General features: G+C 34.2%; 1 protein-coding gene across 3 annotated transcripts; it reads left to right on the forward strand.

Annotated features, from left to right (window-relative positions):
• The first annotated feature begins 4,929 nt into the window (after positions 1-4,929).
• LOC104905694 (uncharacterized) lies at positions 4,930-14,843 on the forward strand. 3 transcript variants are annotated; one of them, XM_048644731.2, is made up of 2 exons: positions 4,930-5,637; positions 14,364-14,843. In XM_048644731.2, exons 1-2 carry the CDS (start codon positions 5,218-5,220, stop codon positions 14,370-14,372), a joined length of 429 nt encoding a protein of 142 aa, XP_048500688.1. In that variant the 5' UTR covers positions 4,930-5,217; the 3' UTR covers positions 14,373-14,843. The 3 variants fall into 3 exon arrangements, with proteins under 3 accessions (XP_048500688.1, XP_010692606.1, XP_010692607.1); XM_010694304.4 differs by having other exon boundaries at positions 4,936-5,637; positions 14,377-14,843; XM_010694305.3 differs by having other exon boundaries at positions 4,938-5,637; positions 14,380-14,843.
• Positions 14,844-26,309: the final 11,466 nt, after the last annotated feature.

Here is a 26,309-nt window from a genome sequence, read left to right on the forward strand (position 1 = left end):
ATAAGCTTTTTTCCACTTTATTAATAACTAAAAAAATCCACAAAACATGGATTTAAGAAATACATATTAAGAAAAATTATAAATGTCTGTTCAAATTAGTTTTTTGTAACACTGATTAATGACCAATTGAAAAAAAAAACGTTTATATAACACGCGCGTATAGTGTGTGAAAAATTACTAGTACCTTTTAAGACTAGGCAATTTCCATTTGTCTTATCTTCGTTGGATGATATGGGTGTTAGAACTCCACAACGTTTCATAGCACATGGAAACTTATTTATTACTACTATTAGTCACGCAACATGTTTAATTATATATATAACGACTCATTGCGAGAACTCAAAACTTTGGTGCCCTTTCACATACTAGACTTGTGCATAAGTACTATTTATGTATTTTTTAAGTTTGTTCATTCGAATATTTGACACTATTTATAATTTTCTTTTTGATAGTTTTAGTTAGTTTCATTAATAAGACGCCTCTTAAGGGCCCAAATGAAAACATATTACATGAGTTTTTAAGCTAGGTTGTAGCCTGGGCATACAAGCCCTCAAAATACAAACCACATACAGAGGCATTAAAATCATATCCATGCTACAAAATTGTTAGGAGACCTTGTTTGGCTAAAGCATCAGCTACTAAGTTTGAGGAGCGATCTTTGTGGTATATTTTGGCGACGAAATCTGATTGACAAGAGCTTTTGACATAGTTGAGATGAAAGTTTAAGTTCCGTGGCCCCCATTACTTTCATTGCACCAAGTGACATCATTTTTAGATCCGACTCAAGATCGAATGTATTGAACCGAAGAGAGTCATGGGCCAATGAGCTAGATTGATATTTCTCTATGAATAGCTAATACTTTCGCACTATCTATCTCCATAGTGGGGATGAGGCACGAAAATAGGCAGATGAAATACCCGAGATGATTTCGGAGAACCCCACCAATTGAGGATCGGTTGAGGTGGGGATTAAAGGAAGCGCCCACGTTCCATTTTAGGCGACCAAATACCGGAGGTGACCATGATGATAGATGAGGTGAGATAGGCTTGGGCACAGGGGAGGCGTTCCATAGAAAGCAACTCGGGTTCCTCTGAATATTAGTGGGAGAGTACGGGAATGAGTCACTCCACGCATTGATCCACCACCCCATCCTTAGAAGAATCAAGTCCTATAGGTTGGCCAAGGAGCTTGATACATAGTTGAAAACACGAGCATTTCTTTCCTTCCATAAGGACCAGATTACTGACCACACTTTCTTGAAAAAGCCATTCTTCGTCGCAATATGCCATTGATCGAATAAATCCCTCAAGCGACTAGGGAATACCCATTTGACATTCCATAGCTCTAACCACCATTCCCATAGTTGGCGAGAGAATTGATAGTGAAGAAAAATATGGTCGTATTGCTCAGAGGAGTGGTTACAAAAGGTACAAAGGTCTTCAGATTCAGCAATCAGGCCCATTTTGAGAAGCTTATATCGAGTGTTAATGCAGTTGAGGAGGGTTGTCCATGTAAACACCTCAATGCGATGTGGAACAAGGCGTTTCCAAAGACCCTTGATAACATCATGGTTTTGAGGAGTAGAGGATTTCGAAACTGAGGGACTTAGTAGAGAAGTGCCCACATTTGTCAAAGGCCCATATGAGTTGGTCATCGTTGTTGGGATCTAGAGACTTGATTGAGCAGTTGATCAAGTATTAATTTCTCACTTGATGAATCCCTTCTTTGGAGTGATCTGTTCCATGAGAAGGTCCATACCCATCTATTTCTATCCCAAAATCCACAATTTTGGATTATTGCTGCAGGAAAAGTGGTAATAGAGAGCCTGGGGAATTTAATTTTGAGAGGCTCAACCCCCAACCATAAATCGTGCCAAAAATATGAAGATGAGTCCGACCCAATTTTCTTTCGGATACCCGATACGAGCAAGGACTTCAGTGCTGGGTTGTTGATGATTACTCGACATATATTCTTCATGGGTCGCCAGATGATGGGATTGAGTGGTCCCAATGTTGAAAAAAGTGGGTATTTATATTTCAATTGGATTACTTGGCTCCATAGATGACTTGGATCTTTCAAGAAACGCCAAAGCCATTTGAATAGGAGAGAGAGATTTCGGAACTTCAAATTCCCAATACAGGCCACCCATATTTTTCGGTAGTTGGGCGATGTCCCAGGAAACCAAAGGTAATGCTTTCTTCCCTCCCGCTCCTCCCCATAGAAAATTCCTCTGCATTTTAACTATTTTTTTCCAAGACTCCCATTGGAAGAGGGAATAATGACATGAAGTTGACACTATTTATAATTAGAAGAAATCTTTTAAATTCTTCTTAATATATAAGAAATATCATAGTCATATGAAATTTTGTTTGATTCGTTTCAATGAGTATTTTATTAATATTCAATAGTAATAATTTTTATAAATATATAATAAAAGATTTTTAAGGTAAAAGAATTGTATTGATAAACACATCTAGTCAAAACAATCAAACTAAGAAATACAAAGAGAGTACTCCATCCGTTTCATTTTAATCTACACACTTACACTTTTCACGCATGTCAATGTAAAATTTTGAGGACATATATTTTTAGTTTTGTATTTGTAAAAATTATAAAAAGTACATATTAATAAAATACATACTAATACGAATCTAACAAGATCCCACATGATTATGTTTTTATTCAGGTAAAATCACAAACGAGGGTCAAAGTACAATTTGTGAATAGTGTAAAATGTCAAAGTGTGTAGATTAATATGAAACGGATGGAGTATTAAATTAGCTTCTAAAGAAAATTATATATATAATGTGTGCTATATATATATATATATTACTCAATGCTAAACTATGATGGTTAAATTTTAAATTTTACATATTAAGGAATAAGAGTAGGTTGCTAAAAGACAAGGTAGAAGCCTCCATGCAATTGAATCTCCTGTAACATCCTCTGAAATGTTGAATGGTCTAGGTTCCAATTGTCGGTATGCCCAAATATGTTCAACCTCACGAGGTTTGGATTCACTTTCCTTCACTTGATAAGAATAGCTTCTCGATATTTGGAGTAAAAATTTTATAATAATAAATTTAAAATCAACTAAAAATCCACAGTTTTTACACTAGAATAATTTAGGCTTCTTAAATTTATTGGCTTTTTTCGGGGATTGAGTATAAACTAGTCATTAGGCCCGGGCTATTTTCCGGGTAAGAAATTCATTTATTAATATAATACTTTATAATAATAACACTAAATACAGCTTAGTGGTTAAGACTTTAGTATATGTACTTGATGTCTCGAGATCAAATCCCTATACTATGCAATTTCTAAATTTTTTATAGTATATGGATTACATGAACTAAAACTCCCTAAAAAGAACGACACGTGGTACAGTTTCTTGTTTATGCACGTCTGTTAATATATTTATATAGATTAGGGGTTTTGGCGTATTTATGACGATAAAGTCTTTGATATTACTGTTTGATACATAAAAACTAGAAGTATTGTTCGAACCTAGAATTCTAATTTTGAAATGCCTGGTAAGAGGAGCTTCTTAGTGTTCGACAAATTGCGGTGAATTGTTGATTATGCTAAGTTACAATCAAATATATATATACAAACAACGCGGACAAAAACCATCTACATACATTTAACTATCAACTAGTTTTTTTTTGCCCGGGCGATGCCTCGGGAGTCGGGTCAGCTACACTAAACAAATATGTTATTATTTATAAATTTTATAATTTATTTTTCTACTTTTCATATTTTTTATCCATTATGAAATTGAAAAATTCACGTTACGACGTGATAAGTAAAAAAATTGAAAGGTTTGAGTTTGAAAACAATACCTTGAAAGGAATTGTGGTAAGAGAATACTACCTCCGTTCTTTTTTAGTTGCAACGTTTGACAAATTGCACTATTCATGTTCTCTTATTTGACCACATTTATTGATTTATATGTTAAACAAAATATAGTCATGTGGGGTCTTGTTTGATTCGTTTCGATGTAAGCTTTCATAATATCAAATTTTATTTTATAATTTTTACTTACATACAATTAGAGATAAAACGATTTGAAATTGTACATTGGCAAGCGTGAAAGTCAAAACGTTGCAACTAAATAAAAACAGAGGTAGTATAATATAAATATTCTCTTGTAAGTTGTGTAATAAGAGTGTTGGAGATGTATATACTTGTTTAAGTCTTTTTAGTTAATTATAGTTATTACAAGACTTCATCATATTTTATTTGAAATATTAGACAACAAAGTCATAGTGTATTGATGGTTAAGCTCTTACCTTTCATTTAAAAGGTCATGTGTTCGAAATACGTTGCACTTACACATTTTTTTGAAAAGTGAGGATTACACATAGACATAATATATTTGCATTAGAAATGTGAGGAGAGTGCCACGTGGCACACATGCTTTCTTTCGCACGCCTTTTAATATATTTGTATAGATTACTAGTTAATATAATCCACTAATATTTTTTTTTTGATGCGATAATCCACTAATAATTAATTGCCAAATAGAGTTAGAGCCAATTCCGCTAAAATGCTACTTCCTTCACTATGTATCCCCCCAAAAAAAACAAAAGAAAAATACAAAAAAATGTACTACACTAATTACTACCTCTCGGTTTTTTATTGTTACACTTTCACATTTATTTACACTATTTATAAATTGCACTTTGGTCATTATTTGCAATTTATAAGTGAAAAAAAAGTCATATGAGATCATGTTAGATTCGTCTTAATATTTATTTTATTAATATATATACTTTTATAATTTTTACAAATACAAAATTACAAATATATAAACTTCAAATTTTATATTTACATGTGTAAAAAGTGTAAGCGTAAAACAAAAAGGGTAAGTAATAACACTATAATATTTCAATTGAGACTAGCATGAACTTGCGCTTAAACTTCTTATTAGATCTAGAGGTTGGGAATAGGAAACTACTGCCAACAAATTGAACAGCTGTTTTTTTTTCCTTCTGTTTTTTCTTAAAAAAGAAAAAGAAAAAACCGTAGAAATATAATAATTTCCCCCCTTTGATCGAAGACCCAGATGGGGGTATGAAACCATATTAAAACTAGTTACATTAATACAACTGACACCACCAACTACATAATAAATTCTCATTTCAACCGTTGAGACAAGCCAAGAAAGAGAGAGAGAGAGTATCAAACACAGCAAAGAAGAAAATAACTAATACATGGAGATGGAGGTGAATGAGGAAGAGGACGAGCAACTAAATTTTACTACTAGTCCAAATACTAATAATATTTACTATAATATGTTCCAAGGTTCATATGATTTCATTGAAGATGTAGTAAGAGTTATTCTTAGATGCCTAGGTTTCGAAGAAGAAAACTCTTCTAATTCATCTCAAGCATGTTGTACTTCTGCCGCACCTGCACCTGTTACTACTACTACTGATGCTGCTGCTATTGGTACGACTACGACTACTCCAGATTTAGGTGGTTCGGATGGTGGTGATGCTGATGATTCAGCTGAAATAGCAGATAGTGGTGGACAAGAGAGTTCTCCTGATATCGGTGGCGGTGGAGGTGGTGATGATGATGCGGGCACAGTAGCAGATCCACCAGGAGCTGATACGCCTTCCGTTGGAGCTGTATGCCCTCCCCTCCCTTTCTTTGTCTATTTATTAGTCTTATATGCATGTCATATATGTGTTGATATTTAAAATATATAATTGGTAGACAAAACGGCTTTATAATTTATTTCATCCTAAAAACAAAGAAATTTATTTTAATAATTATTTAATATCAATTACTTTAACACTTTGTTTGGTATTTTTTTTAGTAAAGGAAAGAAAAAGAAAGGAAAAGAAAGTAGTTTAGTTAAGGATGAGGAGCTAGCTCATGTGGTAGAGCAATCCCCTCTGATACCTGAGGTCAGGGGTTCGATCCTTACCTACCCCCAACATTATGTTGGGGTATTTCCTTTGCATGTATTACCCGCCAATGTGCTTGTAGTTCCTACAAGGCTAGTAGCCTTGGTAGGGGTTAGCCCTTGGGCTGACTTAATTTCCCAATAAAAAAAAAAGAAAAAAAAGAAAGTAGTTTAGTTTTCAATATTTGGTATAATTGGTGGATTTAAGCGGAATTATATGTTTGTTTGTCATTAGTAAAAGAAAGAAAAGGAAGGAAATAGAGAAAACATAGGTAAAAAGTTTTTTAGGTTTCTTTCCTGTCAAATTCCTCCGATTTTGGGAGAAAAGGAAAGCAAGGATTTAAGAGTATTCTTTTTCTTCCACTTCCAATCCTTTCCAATCAAACCCCTTTTATTTTCTTTTACCAAACATGAGAAAGGTTATTTTTACCTTTCCTTTTATTTCTTTTCTTTTCCATCCAAATCATTCCAACCAAACAAGCCTAAGTATTAAACATTTTAAGGGACATAAAACATTCTTAGATATTTTCTTATAAAATAGAGATCTCATGATCTCTATTATATAAGGGAAGAGAAGAAGGACATCAAAAATGGTAAATTCTTTTATACCCTTAAGTAATAAAATACAAATTTATCATCTTTTACCATTGTACCCTCAATTAACAAGATATTTTACATTATTCTTGATTTATTGGTTATGATGAATCTAATTAACATGTTAATACATTTCTCATATAAATATATATCAATCAGATTTATAATTGTGGATGTCATCTAATTTGGTAAAATCTTATGAGGTGATATTCAAAATTTGAGATCAAATCCGTCTACATCATTGTGTTTAAGTTACTCTCTAAGAAGTAACAACAACAAAAAAAGATTTTATAATTAAAGTTGGTGAAGTTTGAGTCTAAAAAGAAAGCACGACAAACAATTAGAAGCTAATAGAATACTAGTAATTTCTGGGATCAAAAGTCTTACTAATATCATTAGGTTATCATTTGATGTCGTTTAATGAAATTAATTATCAATGAACCTACCTTTTTTTATATTGAGGGGGCGTCGTAATTTTGTTTATATGGTATTCCTAAGTCCCAACTACCATTCTAGGGTTTTAAAGATTTTGTTTAATTTTTTGTGTGTATGAAAGAACTATCATCTTATTGAAGTATCTGTAAGCTGTAGTTCTCTGACTCATAATAAGTCATAATAGAGTACCTTCAAGTTATGGTAGCTTCTTTTATTAGAGAGAATATAATTATAGTCTTTATTAGATAACATCTGAACTAGTAATAATATTTTGTTGCTTTTGCCTATGGGGTCCTGACTCATGACATTAATAAAACTCGGAGTTCAACTTATCTACCCCCATACTTTGAAGGAAAAAACTTTATTTATTCAATGGGTTAACAACCCATTACAAATAGAAATGATAAATAGCGAATTTTTACTTATCAGTTTTAATAATTTTTTGATTTTTTATTTTTAGTAGATTAACTACTTACTGGATAGATATAATATTGAAGGATTTGAGTTATTAAGTTAGAATTTTGAGCTAAAAAAGATGATCTCATTAATAGGGTTTTAATCTTACAATTTTCTTATTACTGTAATTTTATTGCCCTTAAAAAATTGAAATTTAATGTTTCGCAATTTTGATAACTTAATAATTTCACATCTTTCTTTGTTTGCTCAATTACCTTTTCCTTACTTTTCTAAGAATGGTATTGGGTGGCAGGTAGTCTTGTTAGGATCTATTTGGTTCAACTTATATTGATTTATCTAAACTTATTTTATATTATTTGAATTTATATTATCTTATATGAACTTATCTTATCTAAACTTATCTTATTTTATCTAAAATTATTAGGACATGTTCTCTTCGGCATAAAACAACTGAACTGAACTGAACTGAATTGAACTTGTTGGAGTTGAACTGAACTGAACTGAACTTATTGGAGCTGAACTGAACTGAACTAAACTAAACTGAACTAAACTGAATTGAATTAAATTGAATGTAATAAATATATAGATAATATTTTAAACAATAATAATATGAATATTAAATAATAATTATAATGATAAGTAATAATAATGAATAATAATAATAATATTTTGGATATTTTTAAATGATAGTTATAAATAAACAATATTAATAATCATAAATTAATAATAATAATAATAATGAATGATAATAATGATAATTAATAATTATTATTTTATATTATTTGTATTAATATATTAATACTTGATGATGATATATAATAACAATAATATCTAAGAAGTAAATTAATATTAGTATTTTAATAATTAGATTTAATAATATAAAAATATTTAGTAATAAAAATAATGATTGGGTTGGACCGTGAAAATTACATCATATACCGTCTTGACGCGATTTGATTGGTTTATGGGGTTAAAAAATGGGTTTATTTGTGCTTTGACCTAAACCATATTCCTCCTAATAATAATAGTAATAATAATGACTAAAGCTATAATAAACAAAATAATATATAGAAACAATAATAATAATAATAATAATAATAATAATAATACTTAATAGTAATGATATATATTTAAATAATAATAATAATAATAATAATAATAATGATAATAATAATAATAATAATAATAATAATAATAATAATAATAATAAGAGTAATTAGTAAAATAAATTATACCAACATAATAATAATATTTAACAAAATGGTTATAAAAGAATGGAGTTGAATTGAACTGAACTGAATTGAACTGATTGGAGCTGAACTGAACTGATTGGAGCTGAACTGAACTGAACTGAACTGATTGGAGCTGAACTGAACTGAACTGAACTGAAATGAAAATAAGTTGGGGAGAACAGACCCTTAGACTTGATTATGTGTGTACCATTAGAGTTATTTTTTCTTATCTTAACTAATTTTACCTTATCTAAACTTATTTTTTCTGAAATAAGTTAAAATAAGTTAAACAAAACATAGCCTTAACCTTAATGGTATTGGATGGTAGGTACTCTGGTTCCTTTGCACAATTGCATATACGACCTGTTGGTAGTTGGTTATAAATGGTGGTAATGGGAATGAATTTGTGTGTAAATTTGTGAAGCATATCACTGTTCATTCTCATGGGACGCTAATTTATCCTAAAGTGTCCATTTTTCTTCTTGAATTTTCATTCCCATCCAATACCACCTTGTAGGTGGTAATGAGTGGTAATGAAAATTGCTTCCCTTTGGAGACATAAACACAAGTTCAAGGGTGAGATTGCTTGCCCATGGAGAAAAAGTGCCTCTCGATGGAGATTTTAAGGGTGCTTCCCTATTAAAATTACCCTTAAAATTCATTCTCATTATCGAAATTTATTAACTACTACCAAACGGGTCGATAGGGTAGTGGAAAAGTAGGGAGGGCTTGTCGAAATCATATATTTATCTTTAAATGAAAATTTAGAGTTTTTATTTAGGCAAAAAATAGTTTCCTAGAAAAAATGATTTTTCCATCATCCGTTGTTTAGTTTGTAAGCATGGAGAAAATTAGTATCTTCATAATGGCAGAAAAAAAGTTCCGCCTCATAGGAAAGTAGAGATGGCCAACAGTGCGGGTCAATCCAGCCCATCCAGCCTAGCCCACCTCGTGGGCCGTGTGGGTTGGGCCAACAAAAAGCCCGGTCCAGCCCAGCGGGAACCGTGAAATTGGTGGGTGGGCCGTGGGCCAGATTTCTTGAGCCCAGCCCACTAAATAAAGCCCACTACTAAAACCGCCCAGTCCGGACCATGAAGCCGGTCCAACCCGGCCCATGAACCAGACCAGCCCAATCCAAGTAAATATTGAACCAAATTGTGTATATTTTAATCAAATTGTATATATTCTAATCAAATTGCATATATTATAATTCAATAAAATTTAAAAACAATGAAATTATTCATTAATATTAATATTTGTATATATTTTTAATTCATTTTAAAAAATTTATATACCAATAATGAATAATTTCAATGATTAAATAATTTTGAAAAAAAAAATTCTCATGCCGGCCCGTTAGCTCGGTCCATCCCACCAAACCCACGAACCGTGAAAACGGTAACAGACCGGTGTGGGCCAAGATTTTTCAGCCCACGGACCAGCCCGTCCAGCCCATGAATTTCACGGTCCGGTCCTGGGCCGTGAAATCTCAGCCCAGCCCACTACGGTCCATGGTCCAACCCGTCCAGCCCGCACCAGTGGCCATCACTATAGGAAAGGAAACACACTTTCGTGTTTATTCTTCAAATTGCTCCCGCCCTATCCTCCTCCATTCATTTTTCATTTTTCTTCTTTTTACTATCGTTTCATGAAATCATTCACTCAGATATATCAAAGGAAAATTAAGCTACAATTATGTTATCTTGTGGAAAAAGTGAAAGTATTGTGTCAGACTGTCTGACACAATACATTTGGTCGGACGAACCTCATCTTTCGATTTGAGAATATGTTCTACAATGTTCCTTCTGTATTTCTTGCGGTAATTCCTCATCTCTCCTGGACAAGTTGGAGAATAAACAATCCTTCTAGTATTCCTCCAAACTTCCGATTTGACACAATACAATGTTCCTTCTGGTATTTGAATATATGAGGTTGAAGGTGGATTTGAAAAACAATATTGACCCTTTTGGTATTCCTCTAAACTTTCTCTCTCCTCTCTTTTTTGTTTTTTTCCACTCAAAAATCAGAATTGAGATTTTATAGGAGCTCGATATAATTCCTTCCTCTACAACTCGATATAATTCCACCTTCTCCAAACTTGTCCAAATCCAAATCTTCAGTCATCATATTTTTTTTCCAGACTTCGCTGGAGGATGATTGCTTATAGAGCTTCTTTCTCTTCTCGTCATCTCTTTTGTTTATTATGGTAGATTTTCAGTTGGAGATTCAAGTGCAAATGAAACATCATCTCCAAATCTAATGAAGAATATTTGATTACTTATGTTCGACAGAAGTTCCCATCTCCATACTATTTCTTCTTCTTCTTGTTTCTCATTCATCAAGAACACCATCATATTTCTTGTTTTGAGGTTAGAAGTTTTCTTCATGAAATTCTTATTCAGTCTTCATTCTTTTCCTATTTTTCATTTTCAGTTGGACTTTGTTTTGTTTCAGTTGGACTTCGTTTTGTTTCAGTTGGACTTTGGTTTGTTTCAGTTGGACTTTGTTTTGTGTCAGTTGGACTTTGTTTTCTTTCAGTTAGACTTTGTTTTGTTTCAGTTGGACTTTGTTTTGTTTCAGTTGGACTTTGTTTCGCAATATGTATACCAACTGAAACAAATAATGGATCAACTGAAACAAAAAATGGGCCAACTGAAAGAAATAATGGGCCAACTGAAAGAAATAATGGACTAACTGAAAAAAATTAAGACTAACTGGAAAAAAATGAAGACTACCTGAAAAATAATGAAGATTACCTGAAAAAAAAATTAAGACTAACTGAAAAAAATTAGAACCACCTGAAAGTCGTCCGACCAAAGATTATGATCGGACGAGTCCGACACAATACGTTCTCAATGTTTTGTCAAGGAAAGTCATTGTCCACTAAAAAGGTTTTCCTTCCAACTAAACAGAGCTTTAGGCACAAACCAAAATAAAAGTTGTGTCGATTCTCAAGAAACAGAGCCAATATTGATAATGCAATTGCGGCTAATGCATGTTTTACTTAAAACATTATAATTCCCTCCTAAAGTTTGTCTCACCCATCTTCCAATTCATAGGAAATTCTACCCAAAATTTTTCATGCCAACAAAACACTTGTACGTTTAGCTGTTCATCTTTGATTTTCACATTTGTTGATATACTTAACCATTAATGTCGTTAATAATCGATTAGTAATAATTATAAAACACTAATATTATAAAATAATTATACATGGAGAGTTTGAGACAAATTTAATATAATAATATCTTAGTACATGACAATACTTAATATTTTATATAGGTAGAAAAGCCAGCCCAAAGGCCAAAGTGTACTTTATGTGACAGTAGAACAATTGAAGAAAAATGAAAGAGGTTTAGTTTAGACAATGAACTGATAGTGGATATATATTTGATCCATTACCTTCATAAATATAGGTGCACAAATGTATTTGCAATTTATGGAAAGTTTTTTTTTTTTGGACATTGGAGAAATTTGCATTAATTAAAAATGAAATTACAACCTAAAGATAGTACAACCAAACATAAAACAAAAAGCAAACGTACACTAAAGTGAACTTCACTTGCTCTTACATACTTTATGAAGGAAAACCAACTTGTTACTTTTCCAGTCCAAATGAAACTTGTCGTAGACAATGTTTGGTGGGGTTGGATCATATGTCTGGGAGAAAGACCTGATATAATGGTGGGGAAGGTGATGATATACTAAACCTAGATGATCTTATGAGATATATTGCCACGTCTCATCTTGTAGAACTTTATCTTCACAAGATGATAAATCTCATGGTCCTTGAACATAAACATCTTCCTATGATTCTACTTATTGAACTAACTAAGAAGTCACATCCTTTGGTGACTTTTGACCCATCTACGAGGGTATCTAGGGTTTACCTTACGAGGCTGAAACTAAAAATGTGTGCAGGTCAAAACTTGCCCAAATCAAATTGGAGGGCCTCGCACAAGATGCATTTATGAAGTGTGATGACTCGAAGTCATCACATGAACTCTAGCCGAATCGTGTGGATTTAATTCACCCAACATACGGATACGATTATCCAACCTTACAATTCCTAAACTTTAAAATTGAACCCCGATAGAAGTACTCTCCAACCTAAATTGAGAACCTCATCTCATCTTACCCAACACTCGAACCCCTAAAGTTGCATCTACCAAGCAATGGCAAACTCCAAGAGAGATGACTCTTATAGGAAACCAATATCCTTCTATAGTCCACCTATCTATACTATATCTTACCCAAGCACAACCATAGCAATATGGCAAGGATAATTGCATTTGGATAAAACTAAACTAAGGCTATATAACAAAGAACATGAGCGAAACACAATGAAGAACTGACCACCAAATCCATAACATAAGGGTCGTCAACGATGCTTCGCTTAACAATTGGAAGACGAGCGAATTAGTCTAGTGAGCCTTCCGGGTAGGGAGCCACCAGTTGGCGAGGCCTCAGACGGCGACGCCACTAGCGTTCAAGCGGCGGCAAAAATGGTTGGTGTCGTAGCGGTGGGAGGTGGGACATATCACACTTGTTTAACACAACAATTACTTCACATCGACCTTCGCTGGCTAACCTAAACTAGACCACTAAAATAGAAAGCAAAAAATAAGGATTGCAGAAGGGGGAGGGGGCTCGACAGCCACCTTGCTTGTAGTGGCGGATCCAGGAATATATTATGGCGGGGTCACTTTTTTAGCATCAATATTATTTTAAAAAATGTGTTTTGCTATTATCAAAATAAAATATCCACAAAAAAGCACATTATATATAAAAAAAAATTACAAATCATCCCAAAAACCTAAAATTAGGTAAATAAAAAAATTACCCGTAAAGATTAAAAGCTCTACGCAAGATTAGGAGTGAGCAATGAAGAGTTTTTTTTTTTTTTGAATTCTAGCTCTTCAAGAATCCTTCAAAATAGGAAAAGTGTGTGTGGAGTATCAACTAACTAACTGTAACTTTCCTAAAAAAAAAAAAACTAAGATGTAGCAATTCACCAGCTGTACACAAGTCATGGTAGCTTCCCATTTTAGTGGGGTCCTTTTAACTGATTCATAAGATTATTTTATCAGTTTTTATTTGCCCAAAATACTCCATTCCATATTTTTTTCCGCCAAGAGGGTGCACGTGACCCCACTACCCAAAGGGTACATCCGCCACTGCTTGCTTGATGGGCACCGAGACGGCTCAAGTAGCGGTTGAGCCCCCTAGGGTTTTTCTCGAGGAAATTTTTTCAAGTGAACATAGTTTACGACTTCTAAAATTCTTTTAGCGACTACATGAGCACATTACTTTTTCCAATTGTACATTTATGATTTAATTTCTTAATACTTGTTCTATTTTCCAATAAGAACACCAGGTTTTTTTTATTAAAGTAAAGAGAATTTTCTTGCAAGAAGGGGATAAATATGGAATACTTCCTTCTTATAAGAGGTGGTCATAATGACATAATCAAGTCCCTATCGTAGGAGTGAATGGAGGATTTTACCACCATTATGCCAACCATCAAAAGAATACTAGATATACCATAAGAAAGGTAAACTTGAAATGATATAGGGTGTTTATTATTACCCTTAATATGTAGAAATAATGGTACATTAAAAATGCTAAAGTTAGATAAAAAGTGCTATATATGGTTACTGCATAGCATGCATATATATCATAGTAATCACATAGAAATAATCTCATATACACTTACTGTAAGATTTTTTTTCTCTAAGAGAAAAATAAACATAATAATACTAGCTAGTATGTGTGAATAGCAGGGACGTATCGCAACAACAGCGGCTATCAAGAAACCACCAAGGCCTCCAATAAGTACCGGAAGAGGTGGGCAGATTCACTAAAACAAACTCCCAACTTTCTCTTTGCTTCATCATCTGTTCTACCTCGGTCTCACCTATACACTTGACATTCCATATTCAATGATCAAGGGAGACTCATATCAACTTCTTTGGAATTTTATTTTTTGGTTGTGAATGTGAATGACAAATTTAAGGATACACTACTTAAAATCAGACCTGGCTTGTCAATTTATGTACATGCAAAGGTTTATCAGAGACACCTCCCTCTCAAAAACACATTTGTGTTCAATAATCTTATGTTTGAGATTTAGTTGAGTAGTACTCCATCCATTTCTTTTTAATAGTTACACTTCGAGTTTTGACAATATTCACAAATTTATGTTTGATTATCATTTGTAATTAATGGGTAATGAAAATTATAGTCATGTGGGATCTTGATTCGTCTCAATAACTACTTTTAGAATATCAACTTTTTATAATTTTCACAAAATACAAATTTAGAGATACTTACGTGCAAATATTTACGTAGGTTACCGTGAAAAAGTAAAATGTAACTATAAAAAAGAACCAAAAATAGTACATCTTGATTTATTTGCGTATTGTTTTCTGACCTATATAACAGATAAAGATTTTTTCTTAAATCATATGGATCATTATTGATACATTATGACATAAGATGATAACAACGATACATTTTATATGGAAGAAGTACTATATTTTGAGAAAAATAATATTTTAGGTTTAAGTTGAGTATTTCGAGTAACATAAAAATACTTTACGAACTTATGAGGGAAACTATATTTCATGCATTGAGAACCCTACACAAAAATTGAGGTCAATGAAAAATCATATGATAAGTTTTGAGATCATTCCCCTAACTTTAGAAATACTCATGAAAAATCATATGATAAGTTTTGAGATCATTCCCCTAACTTTAGAAATACTCGCAAATTATGTACGCAGTGCATGTTAGATTTTTCAAGTTTTTTCGAACATAAATTTTAGCTTTTTTGGACATAGGTACGGGTAAAAATGTAAACATTAGACTTTTTTTTTGGCTAAATTTCGTAGGTTAAGCCTCTATCACTAACCCTTCTTTTATTAATTTTTTTCACTTATTCTTTATTTTATACTGGTAAAATAATTGCTTATTGCAACGGTCAATAAGTGGCCTATTGTTGTGGTTTTGGCTGCGCAGTAATAGGTAATTATCTATCGCTGTGATTTTTGGTCGTAGCAATAGGGCAGCCTATTGCTGTGATTTCTTCCCGAAACCATAGCAAAAAAATTTTTTTATTAAAAATGCAACCTAATGGTGCAATTTTAGGCGGAAATTGAAGCAATAGGTTGTATTTTTTTTAATTACGCAGCAAGCAAGCATCCCATAATTGGATATGCAGCAAGCAGTATGCAGCAGCTGTGATAATATTTTCTGTGAGAATAGGTCTTTATGTGAGAACACTTTTTTATGTGAGAATGAATCTCATCCATAGATTTAGGTTTAATAAAGTGGCCCACAGTTTTTCAAACAATAGATTTAAACTAATTTCGCCTCTCTCATCCAAAAAGTCGCCAACTAATTTCACCTCTCTCATCCAAAACAGTCGTCTAAACAACTTTTTTTCTCTCTCTCACGCGTTCATCTCTCTCTCAATCATGTTCTTCTCTCTCCTCCTAGAAACCTCCATTGATGAACTTTCTTGCTAAATTATTATTTACTATTTCCATATCATGGTGACCATCTGCTATATCATAGTGACCCTCTGCTGTATCATAGTAACCAACACAACCCTCTGCTATATATCATAGTGACCCTCTGTTGTATCATAGTATCCAACACAACCCTCTGCTATATATCATAGTGACCCTGTGCTGCATCATAGTAACCAACACAACCCTTTGCTATATATCATAGTGACCTTATCATAGTAACCAACACAATTTCTAGAAAAAATAATGCGGAATTCGCAAATAATGGAACTAAAACTTTGAAGAACTAAAACTCCATGAACGACGATACAGAGGAGAAAGAAAGAGAAGATAGAGAGAGAAAAAAAGTAGTGTGAAAGGGGTAGGGGAAGAAGGGGGTAAGGGTTAAACTAAATTACGAAAATGCCATTACTCATAAGTGTATTTAGGATGGTTAGATTAGATTAGATCCAAAAGTCCAAATTTGTTCTCACATAAAAAAATTTTCTCACATAGAGGAGGTGTTCTCACAAGAGCCCTCCTATATATATATATATATATATATATATATATATATATATATATATATATATATATATATATAATTATATATATATATATATATATAATAATAATATTATTATAATATATATATATATATATATCATCAAGTCCAAGTCAAACCATATTGGTTGGTACAAGTTGCACTAAATATATTCGTTTTAAAGATAGAGAAACAAAGCAATGCAAAATTAGCATAAACTCAAAGAAACGACACAATGCAATAATCAATAAAGTATCTTGCCCACTTATTTTTCATCTCATTGATTTGCTCTTCCGTGTACGGGTTGGAGGTAAAGGAACGAGAAGCCTGAAAATCATTCACTAAAGTTAGTCTCAAATAGCTAAATAATAGAAGAAATGAATTGTAAGTGAACAAAAACTTTATTCATTGAAATCATCCGAATTGGAAGATAAAGTGAGTATGTCAAAAATGTTACGCATGACAAAATAACTGCACTCCTCACCTCCTTTTTGTTGTGGACACTTTATAAAGTTTTTTTTTAAGAAATTAAGTGAATTCATCTAGGATTTCTTGTGTTGTATCAACATAGTCTTCTGTTTTAAATAAATCATTTCACATTGTTAATTGATTGAATTTTCCGTTTTGATGTATACTTGATTGTGTTTGTGAATTGGTTGATAAGATATTTGATTGATGTAATATTCTTTATTTACTTTTTTTAGCATAAATGTACTAAATTTCATAGTCAATGTTTCTTTTTTTGGTGGCTCAATCATAACTTGATTCACTAGTGAAAGAAAACCCATATGATGCGATCAAAATCGGGCTTACTGATGCGGTTCTGGTCCCCATGAGATGGGCCCGCAACATATTAAGAAAATTAATGATCTGGTCCATGACCGCATCAAATTATATAATTTATTAATTAAAAAAAGCATTGCAACTCTACAATAGTGCGTGCAGAGTTGCAAGCCTATGCACTGTACCAACAAGACCACATAAGGTATTATAACCAAGTTACACAACCAAAATCCAACAAAATCTAAAAAAAAATAAAACCTAACAAATCTTCTTATTATTTTCAGCATCAAAATGAAATAAATCCAAAAGTAACCGAAAAAAACTAGTATAGTACATTGAGTTCATGAATTAATTATAAAATTAAAAATAATGAATATTCATAAGTTACAATATCTGAATTTTCTTCGTTCTTCATTCTTCCACTAGTAGAAAAAGGTCGATTTGCGTCGGGCCTGGGACCCCTATTTGCGTTGGACTTGGGTCCGACGGCACAGGTCTCGACGCAAATGTCCCGGGATCGATATGCGTCATATGCGGAAACGACGCAGATCTTTAGCTATTTGCGTCGCACGTTGTATACGGTGCGACGCAAATTGGTCTCCCCAGTTGTGCATCTGAGTGATTTGCGTCGCACCTAGGGCTACATGCGACGCAAATTGGTCTCCCCAGCCCAACACATAGCTTAATGTGCGTCGCACATCGCCTTCGGTGCGACGCAGATGAGTGATTTGCGTCGCACCTAAGGCTATATGCGACGCAAATTGCAAATTTTTTTTTAAAAAATTTAGTTTTATGAACCAGGAATCAGGTTGTTGCAAACTTGCAATAAAGATTTTGGTTTCTTCACAAAAAAATCGTAGATTTGTAATAATAAATTACAGAAAATAAAGAAAAAGAGATAATTACATAAAAAAGAATACATAAATTACAGAAAATCAATTAAATTAAATTACAGAAATTCAAAAAAGAAAATTATAGAAAAATAAAGATTACAAAATGTGGAAGCGAGTGAATGACTTGTACTTTGCAATGCGCAAGGAGGACAAAGCTTCACCGGAATGTATGTGAAAGCAATTGATGCAAACATACAAGTAACTTCCAAATATCAAAGACACAACTGGGGTTGAGAACACCCAGTAATAAAGGAAAACAGAGGCATAGTATATCACAGCATAACCTCTGGACAGTGACTGTATCCCATTCTTGCAAATGTTGCTCCTTGTGACAGCCATCACCTATTTTTTCCCACAGATTAAGGCCGAGTTTTCCAATGACTCGAGGGAGATGACTTCGAGGAGAACAATTTTCAGATCTGAAAATGAACATAAGAATTTCAGAACTAAAAGTCAAGAAAATTCTAAATCTGAAAATAAACCTTAAAATACCAAAAAAGTAAACAAGAAAAATCAAATATAAAAAATAAAAATAAAAACGAAAGGCTATTATTTTCAATTGCATGAACTATGTGCTTTTTTATTTTTCAAATGCCAAAATAGTAAAAAAAAAAAAATCAGATGTTAAATATTTTATTTTTCAGATCTGAAATGAAAAAACGAATTTTCAGATTTGAAAACTAAAATAGAAATCATATCTAAAAATTAAGAAACGAAATTGAAAACGCTGATGAACGAAATCTAAGAATCGAAAAGTGCTGAAAACGAGAAACGGAAAATCAGAACTTTCGTTCGTTCGCTCGCCGGAAAACGGGAAAGGTCTTACTCATGAATGTTTTTCGTTCTTTCGCTGAAGGTCTTACTTTCGTTCGCTCGCCGGAAAACGGAAAAGGAGCTCGATAAATTTCAGTGGATGCGAAGTTGAGAGCTTAAACTTGAGAAGATACGATTTGTTCGAATTTTGATGTAGTTGGTGGTGTTTTGGGGGGATTTGAATGAAATGAAAGGAAGAGGCCTTTGAATTGAAGAACCAGAGAATTGGAGAGAGATAGTGGGGTTTGAAGAGAAATGAAAGGAACGGCTGAGGCTGAGAGGGTAGGTGGGGTTTGAAAGGATGAGGCGCAAAGGGAGTTAGTAATTTGTGTAGCACACCCCTAAGGTGCGACGCACAAATCTCTTTTGCAACGTACCCAACCCTTGGTGCGATGCAGATAGCTCTATCTTTTTACCCACCAAGATGCAGCAATATGCGTTGCACCTTGATTGTGTACGACGCAAAATGGCCATATACGTCGCACCTTAGGTGTGTGCGACGCATATTGGTAGTAGCTTGTGGCTGGGCCAAGGTATTTTGCGTCGTATGCAAAGGTGCATGCGACGCAAATAGTGCTTGTGCGTCGTTTCCGCTTTTGTGCGACGCACTTGAGGGGACGCAAATCGACCTTTTTCTACTAGTGTTCGTTCTTCATTTTCTTCGTTTCTTTGATTCTTTGTTTGTGGGTTTGTTTTGTGGGTTGCATGATAGTAGAGAGGAAAGAGGAGAGAGGGATTTGACTGACGATAATTTGTGGGTTTCTTCGATTCTTCGGTGCATGAGTGAGGAGTAGAGAGGAGAGAGAGAGGGGAAGTGATTGAGTTAAGGTTTGAGTGGGAGGTGGGGGGTTTGAGGAAATTAGAAGAGGAGTAGAGAGGAGAGGGAGAGGGAAAGTGATGGAGTTAGGGTTTGGGTGGGAGTGGAGTGAGGGAGTTAGGGTTTGGTGGGGAGCTGATGGGCCACGTCTTTTTAGGCCTAAAAAAGTAGAAAATCTGATGCGGTCCTAGAAACCGTATCAGATTTAAAAAAAACCACATCAATTTTTTAATCTGATGCGGTCAACAAGAGGACCGCATCAGATTTTCCTCCCAACTTTCGTTCCTATTTTTTTAATTGATTTTCTGATGCGGTTTTGTAAAAATCGCATATGTTACTAAGTGACAGATAACGTTTTTTCCACTAGTGATTGCCTTAAACATTGAAGTTAATTTATAATGGGCAATTTTTTTTTTTTTTTTTTGTTAATTAAGTAAAGTATATTGAGCACAAAAACCACTTTACAAACCACCACAAACCAAGGAAGAGACAAACCAACTAGGTTGGACCCTCTCCCCCAAGGCTTGACAACAAGACTAATTACAAATCATCATAGAGTTAGCTCTATCTCTTAACCAACTTCGATCTCTATATGTAATCTTGTAAGGAATCACACTATATATAAACTTTCTGAATTCTATGAACATGATGACTAATGATATCAACTTTACAATTCCAAACTGCATCATTTCTTGCAAGCCATATGAAGTAGATTGTAGCCCCCAGCACTGCTAGTAAAATCTGCTTCTAGATCCTTGATCTTCTACTGTTGTGAATTTTCCTAATACTGCTTTCAATAGTATCTCCAAATAAATCATACTGCATCCAGTTAGAAATTGACTTACTCACATCAAGGCTGAAAGGGCAGTTAAAAAAGAGATGTAGGTGAGTTTCATCCACAAGACCACACAATCTGCATAATGGATCATCTGTAATACCCATGTTCCTTAATCTCAGGGCTTCATTAAGCCTTTCCTTCATAACAAGCCAGCAAATAAACCTGTGTTTGGGAAGAGTTAATCTATTCCAAACAAAATTTCTCCAGTTCACTATTTCACTTTCACTTATTAGCTTCCTGTAGCACTCTTGAATTGAGAACTTCTGCATATTAGCCATTTGTTGAGCTGTATAAATCATCTTCAACTATTCCTTTACTTCACAAATTTTCCTCCAGTACCAGCTACAGTCCTGGGTGGGCAATTAAGTGAATTTATAGGGGGATACCATGGCTCTCTCCTTCCTTTATATAATAGAGATAATACATTTTGGTGCTTTTAAAATAACATAGAAATGTTAATGTTTTTAACAAAAATTTCCTAATATTATGGAGATCATAATGCAATGAAATTTTATCATTTTTAGAGGGACAAACATGACAAGGTTGTACATCTATAAGCTATATTATGCAGTCCTAAAATTGTGCACTAAGAAGGGTGTGAATGTGTGATATTAAATTTTCGTGCATGTGGGGATTTAAGAAAGTATAGGTGAACATTGTGTTAGAGTTCAAATATTAGTCTAACTTTTTTTGACTTAAGTTGTCTGTTGCTCCCTTCATTCAAGCATTAGTGTGTTATACATGAAGTAATATAAATAGGTTTTATATGGTAATTGTTAATTTTAACTAATTTAAGTAATAAAATATACTCCTTTAAGTTCTCTCTCATATCTCTTCAAGCTCTCAAGGCCATCAACAATGACTGCCTTCTCATTATCTTATTCTTTGTCATTCTTACTCTATAAACCCATAATTATAACATGGTATCAGAGTGGGATGTGAATCCTAATTCAATATCTTCCGCAAAATTTTCAATTCACATATCTTCTTGAAATTCTTCTCCTCAAATTCTTCAGCAAATTTCTGGTGATAAATATATGCTTTCATGATTGATTTGGGAGCTTTTAATTGTTTATTCAATCTTCTTGTGCAAAAGTTCTAGTTTTTCGCATTTTTTGTTCGTTCAATACTATATTCTCAATTTGAGAACAATTTCTTGTAATTTCTGCAAAATTTCTTCTCAATTTACCTTGATTTTTATGTACTCATCAAAATTTCCCAAACTTGATTTTCTTGCCATACTGCTGAACTTAAACCAAGATTTGATAATTTTTTGTGGCTTTTTTACCTAAAATTAAAGGGTGGTACGGTTTATAAATACAACAAACGAAATGGCTAAATAAAACAAAAAGGAGAAAAGGACTAAGCTAGCCTTTTAAATTTTATCCCTCCAGCCCAACTTGGTTTCTTCTAGCATAAAACATGCTCTAGTTTGGTTTCTTGTGGTTTTGGCCCAAAACAACACAACCTGAACATTAGCTCCTCCGACGACTGATGTTATGATTTTACATAGAGTTTTCTCCCCTACTTATATGCTAAGAGGGATGCTTATGGTGCTCTTAGGAGCCATTTCGTACTAACTTTCTCCATCTAGTTGTGGTTTGTTGTTTTGTGTCGAATTCCAGGTTTTTAGGGAATTATTCGCTATTTTCTTCTATTATATGACCGCTACACTTGACTGAAGAGGTTTGATGCTGAGTCCCCAGGTCCGAGGACACTTTCCGGGACCCTTAACAAAAGAAAAGCTAAAGACTTGGCACTTTGAGCCAATAAACAAGGAAAATATGCCAGGCCTGATCAAATCGGGCGGTCTAGCCCGATCAAATCGGGCGGTCTAGCCCGATCAAATCGGGCGGTCTAGCCTGATCATGCGCCCCAGAGACACAAACAACTTTTTGCGGGCCCGACGGGCGCTTACACCCTGTCGTAAGTCGTTGTTGAAGCCCAATCGGGCGATTCGGCGCGATTTCTTCCTGCGCCCATGTAGATTCAGATGTGCACATTGCTAAAGTAACAAGTGGCCCGATGACATCGGGCAGGTCGGCCCGATTGCATCAGGCACTTTTAATTTCTAGGCTGCCGCAAGTTTAATGAGCCCGATTTTGTCGAGCATACTTGGCCCGATAGGGCGGTGACCCGACACGTGCGTTTAATAAATTCGGGGCTATTTTATAAGACTTTTTGCTATTTGTTTTAGGGCTAGTATAAATTGCCAAATTAGAATTTCCATTATTCATCTGGGATTTAAGCATTAGTTTTCATAGTTTTCTCTAGAGAGTGATTTAAGAACGCTAGTTTATTGCTTTTTGCTTTGAACTCAAGATCAAAACCTTTGGATGATTCACAAGTTCAATACAATTCTTCAATTTGGTAATCTTTCTTTTTAACTTACTCTATTGTTGATTAGATTACTTTTTTAGTTATTTGCAATGTTTCAAAGTATGAGTTTTTATATCGATTTTGTTATTGTTTTCATAATTATGAGTGAGTAGTTCTATTTCTAAGATTGTGGGGATCCATGTATGCAATGAGGGATTAATAGATTAGTCCAATTGCTTTGTATTTCAATTGCTTCCACATGGTTGAATCATTCATGTGAGATTTATAAGTTAGGCCTGATTTGTATATCTAATATAGCAATACTAAATCTTCTTCGAGAGGAGAGATATCGTATAAGCTTTCAATCATTAGGCAAAGTGGCCCTTGACAATGCGAGAGCGGCTAGGAGATTTTTGAGGGAGGTAATGTTCGAGAGAAATTACATGTACCCTAGATAAATTGACTTATTAGGTGGTTGTTATTCGTCCCTGATTTCCCGCATTGAATGCGGTTTCTGCGGAAAATCGTAGCCCTTTTTGATATTTTTAAAGCAATATCCACAGGCCACACCCTACTGCCCTCAGCACCCCCAGCCCACACCCACCTGCCCACCCACTTGCCTACCTCCCCACACCCCTGCCCACAAACCTGACCACCCACTTACCCACCTGCCACACCCCACCCCACCCTTGCCCACCTGCCACACCCCACCCCACCCTTTCCCACCCACCTACCCACCAGAAGACCACCTCCCACACCCCACCCCACCCCTGCCCACCCACTTGCCACCCATAAACCACCTCCCACACCCTATCCCACCCCTGCCCACCCACCTGTCAACCCACCTGCCCACCCACAGACCACCCCCACACCCCACCTCACCCCTGCCCACTTCCCCACACCCATGCCCGCCCACCTGCCCAGCCACATACCACCTGCCACACCCCACCTCACCCTTGTCCACCTCTCCACACCCCTGCCCACCCATAGACCACCTCCCCCTCCCCACCCCACCCCTGCCCACCCACAGACCACCTCCCACACCCTTAGCTCACCTCCCACACCCTCTTACTTTGGGTTTTTCTCGCTAGTGGAAAAATATAACTGAAATGCAATAAAATAATAAATTGTAAATAACTTTAAAATATATTGAAATAATGTATAAAGTATACATATATTAGGAAAAATAATATCGCAAAAGAATCCTCCCAAAATGTTCATAAACAATCATCACAAAGGTAAGTCGCTAACTTATCCCGAACTTCATTTAACTCTTCCATGGTGAAGCCCTTAAAACTTTTATTCATATAAACCTTGCAAAACAACCAAGGAATAAAACACATACTATAAGAATTCAATCATTTACCGTAGTCTAAAGTTCTAAAAATTACATATACCTTCCCGAAATTCAATCAACAATAAATTGAATGTTAAAAATTGATACACTAGTTATATTATTACTTATATAGTCATATTTCATAAAAAAAAAAATTGGAGTTAAATGACTCAAATTCTAATACTTGGACACGAAAAGGCCAAGATAGGCCTAAAATCACATTTACGTTCCAAAAATTCGACCAACAACAAATGCAAGCCTAAAAATCTACAAAATAGTCATATTATACCACATATTATCATGTTCAAAATTAATTTTGGAATAAATGACTCGAAAAATACAAATTGGACGAGAATCGGCCAAAATAGGCCTAAATCATGTTTACATTCTCGAAATTCGACAAACAACAAATACAAACCTAAAAATCTACACACTAGTTATATTATACCTTATATTATCATGTTCAAAAATAATTTGGGATTAAATGACCTTTTTTGCGTATATTTGCTACTTTGGTTTCTAAAGCAATTAACTACTACCCATCGATCTAATCTAAACTAACATAATATATATACTAATAAGTTACATACCGTTTGAAGATTATCGATTTTAGTGCAATGGTTGACGATATCGAGTATGAACCTCATCACGTAATAACCATATGCAAGTCCATCATCTTGTTCTGGACACTTTAAATTTCACCAAAACATGCATCCAAAGAGATTCATGTTAGATGTGTATAAGTCTGTAGCGAAAAAGGATGTTTCTATAAGTATTTAGCGACAAGTAAATTACTCATATTACCTCAACTGATATCCAAAAATGAGCTTTTGCTATTCCAAGTCTTCGTCCAATAGTTTTCTTCATCATACTACATCACAATTATATAAGATCATGTAATAATTATATATATATATATATATATATATATATATATATTAGTTTTGGTTAGGCTACCTATTTAACAATGATTTAAGTAGTAAGGACGGTGATGGTTTTCGCCGCAATGAATTGAAGTGGTACACTTGGTTAGTTGACAAACATATCGCAACAAGTGTCCAATGAGCGCTACAACAAGAATGAAATATAATATTAATCATAGAACATACCTTTCAATTCATGGTGGAGATGATGAGTTGGTTGTTATTGGATACACCAATGCAGGCTTCCAGAGCAACAAAGATGATTTTCGATCTCAATATGGTTTCATATTTTGTTTTCAATGGAGGAGCTGTGAGTCGGAAGAGCTCTAAGCAGGGTACCATCGCGGATTCTACAACAGAGGTTGAGTATATTGCAGTAGCAGATGAAGCAAATGAAGTTGTTTGGATCATAAAGTTTATTAGTGAGCTTTCTATAGTTCCTAGCATTAAGAATGGCATTGAGTTTTATTGTGACAACAATGGTGCTATTGCTCAATCCAAGAAACCTAGATCACACCAGAGATCTAAACATGTGCTCAGGAAATTCCATCTTATTCGAGAGATCGCTGGAAGAGAGGTTGTGAAAGTAAGCAAGGTTCATACCGAGGATAATGTAGCAGATCCTCTGAGTAAACCGCTTGCTTAACCTAAACATGAGTTTCATATTCGGTCCATGGGGCTTAAGCATATGGGAGAATGGATTTAGGTTGTTTACTTCATGTTTACAATTGAAAAGACATTCATTATGCTTTGAAATGTTTATCAATAAAATTACGTTCTTATTTAATTGTTTGGTTTAGTATATATAAAATGTCCAAATAATTTGTGTTTTCAAATAGGATTATCGAAAACGTTTTGATATTGGAACCCTATAAAGTGAACTGAAATCACAATTTATTTGAAGTTCCTAGTCTAAATCACTAAATTGGACATAAG

The sequence above is a fragment of the Beta vulgaris genome, chromosome 1, assembly GCF_026745355.1.
Source record: "Beta vulgaris subsp. vulgaris cultivar EL10 chromosome 1, EL10.2, whole genome shotgun sequence".
Lineage (NCBI taxonomy): Eukaryota > Viridiplantae > Streptophyta > Magnoliopsida > Caryophyllales > Amaranthaceae > Beta > Beta vulgaris.

Coding starts and splice junctions, on each gene's coding strand:
- LOC104905694 (XM_010694304.4), top strand. CDS start 5,218: ATGGAGATGGAGGTGAATGAGGAAGAGGACGAGCAACTAAATTTTACT. Junction 5,638..14,376: donor ATACGCCTTCCGTTGGAGCT/GTATGCCCTCCC, acceptor ATGTGTGAATAG/CAGGGACGTATCGCAACAAC.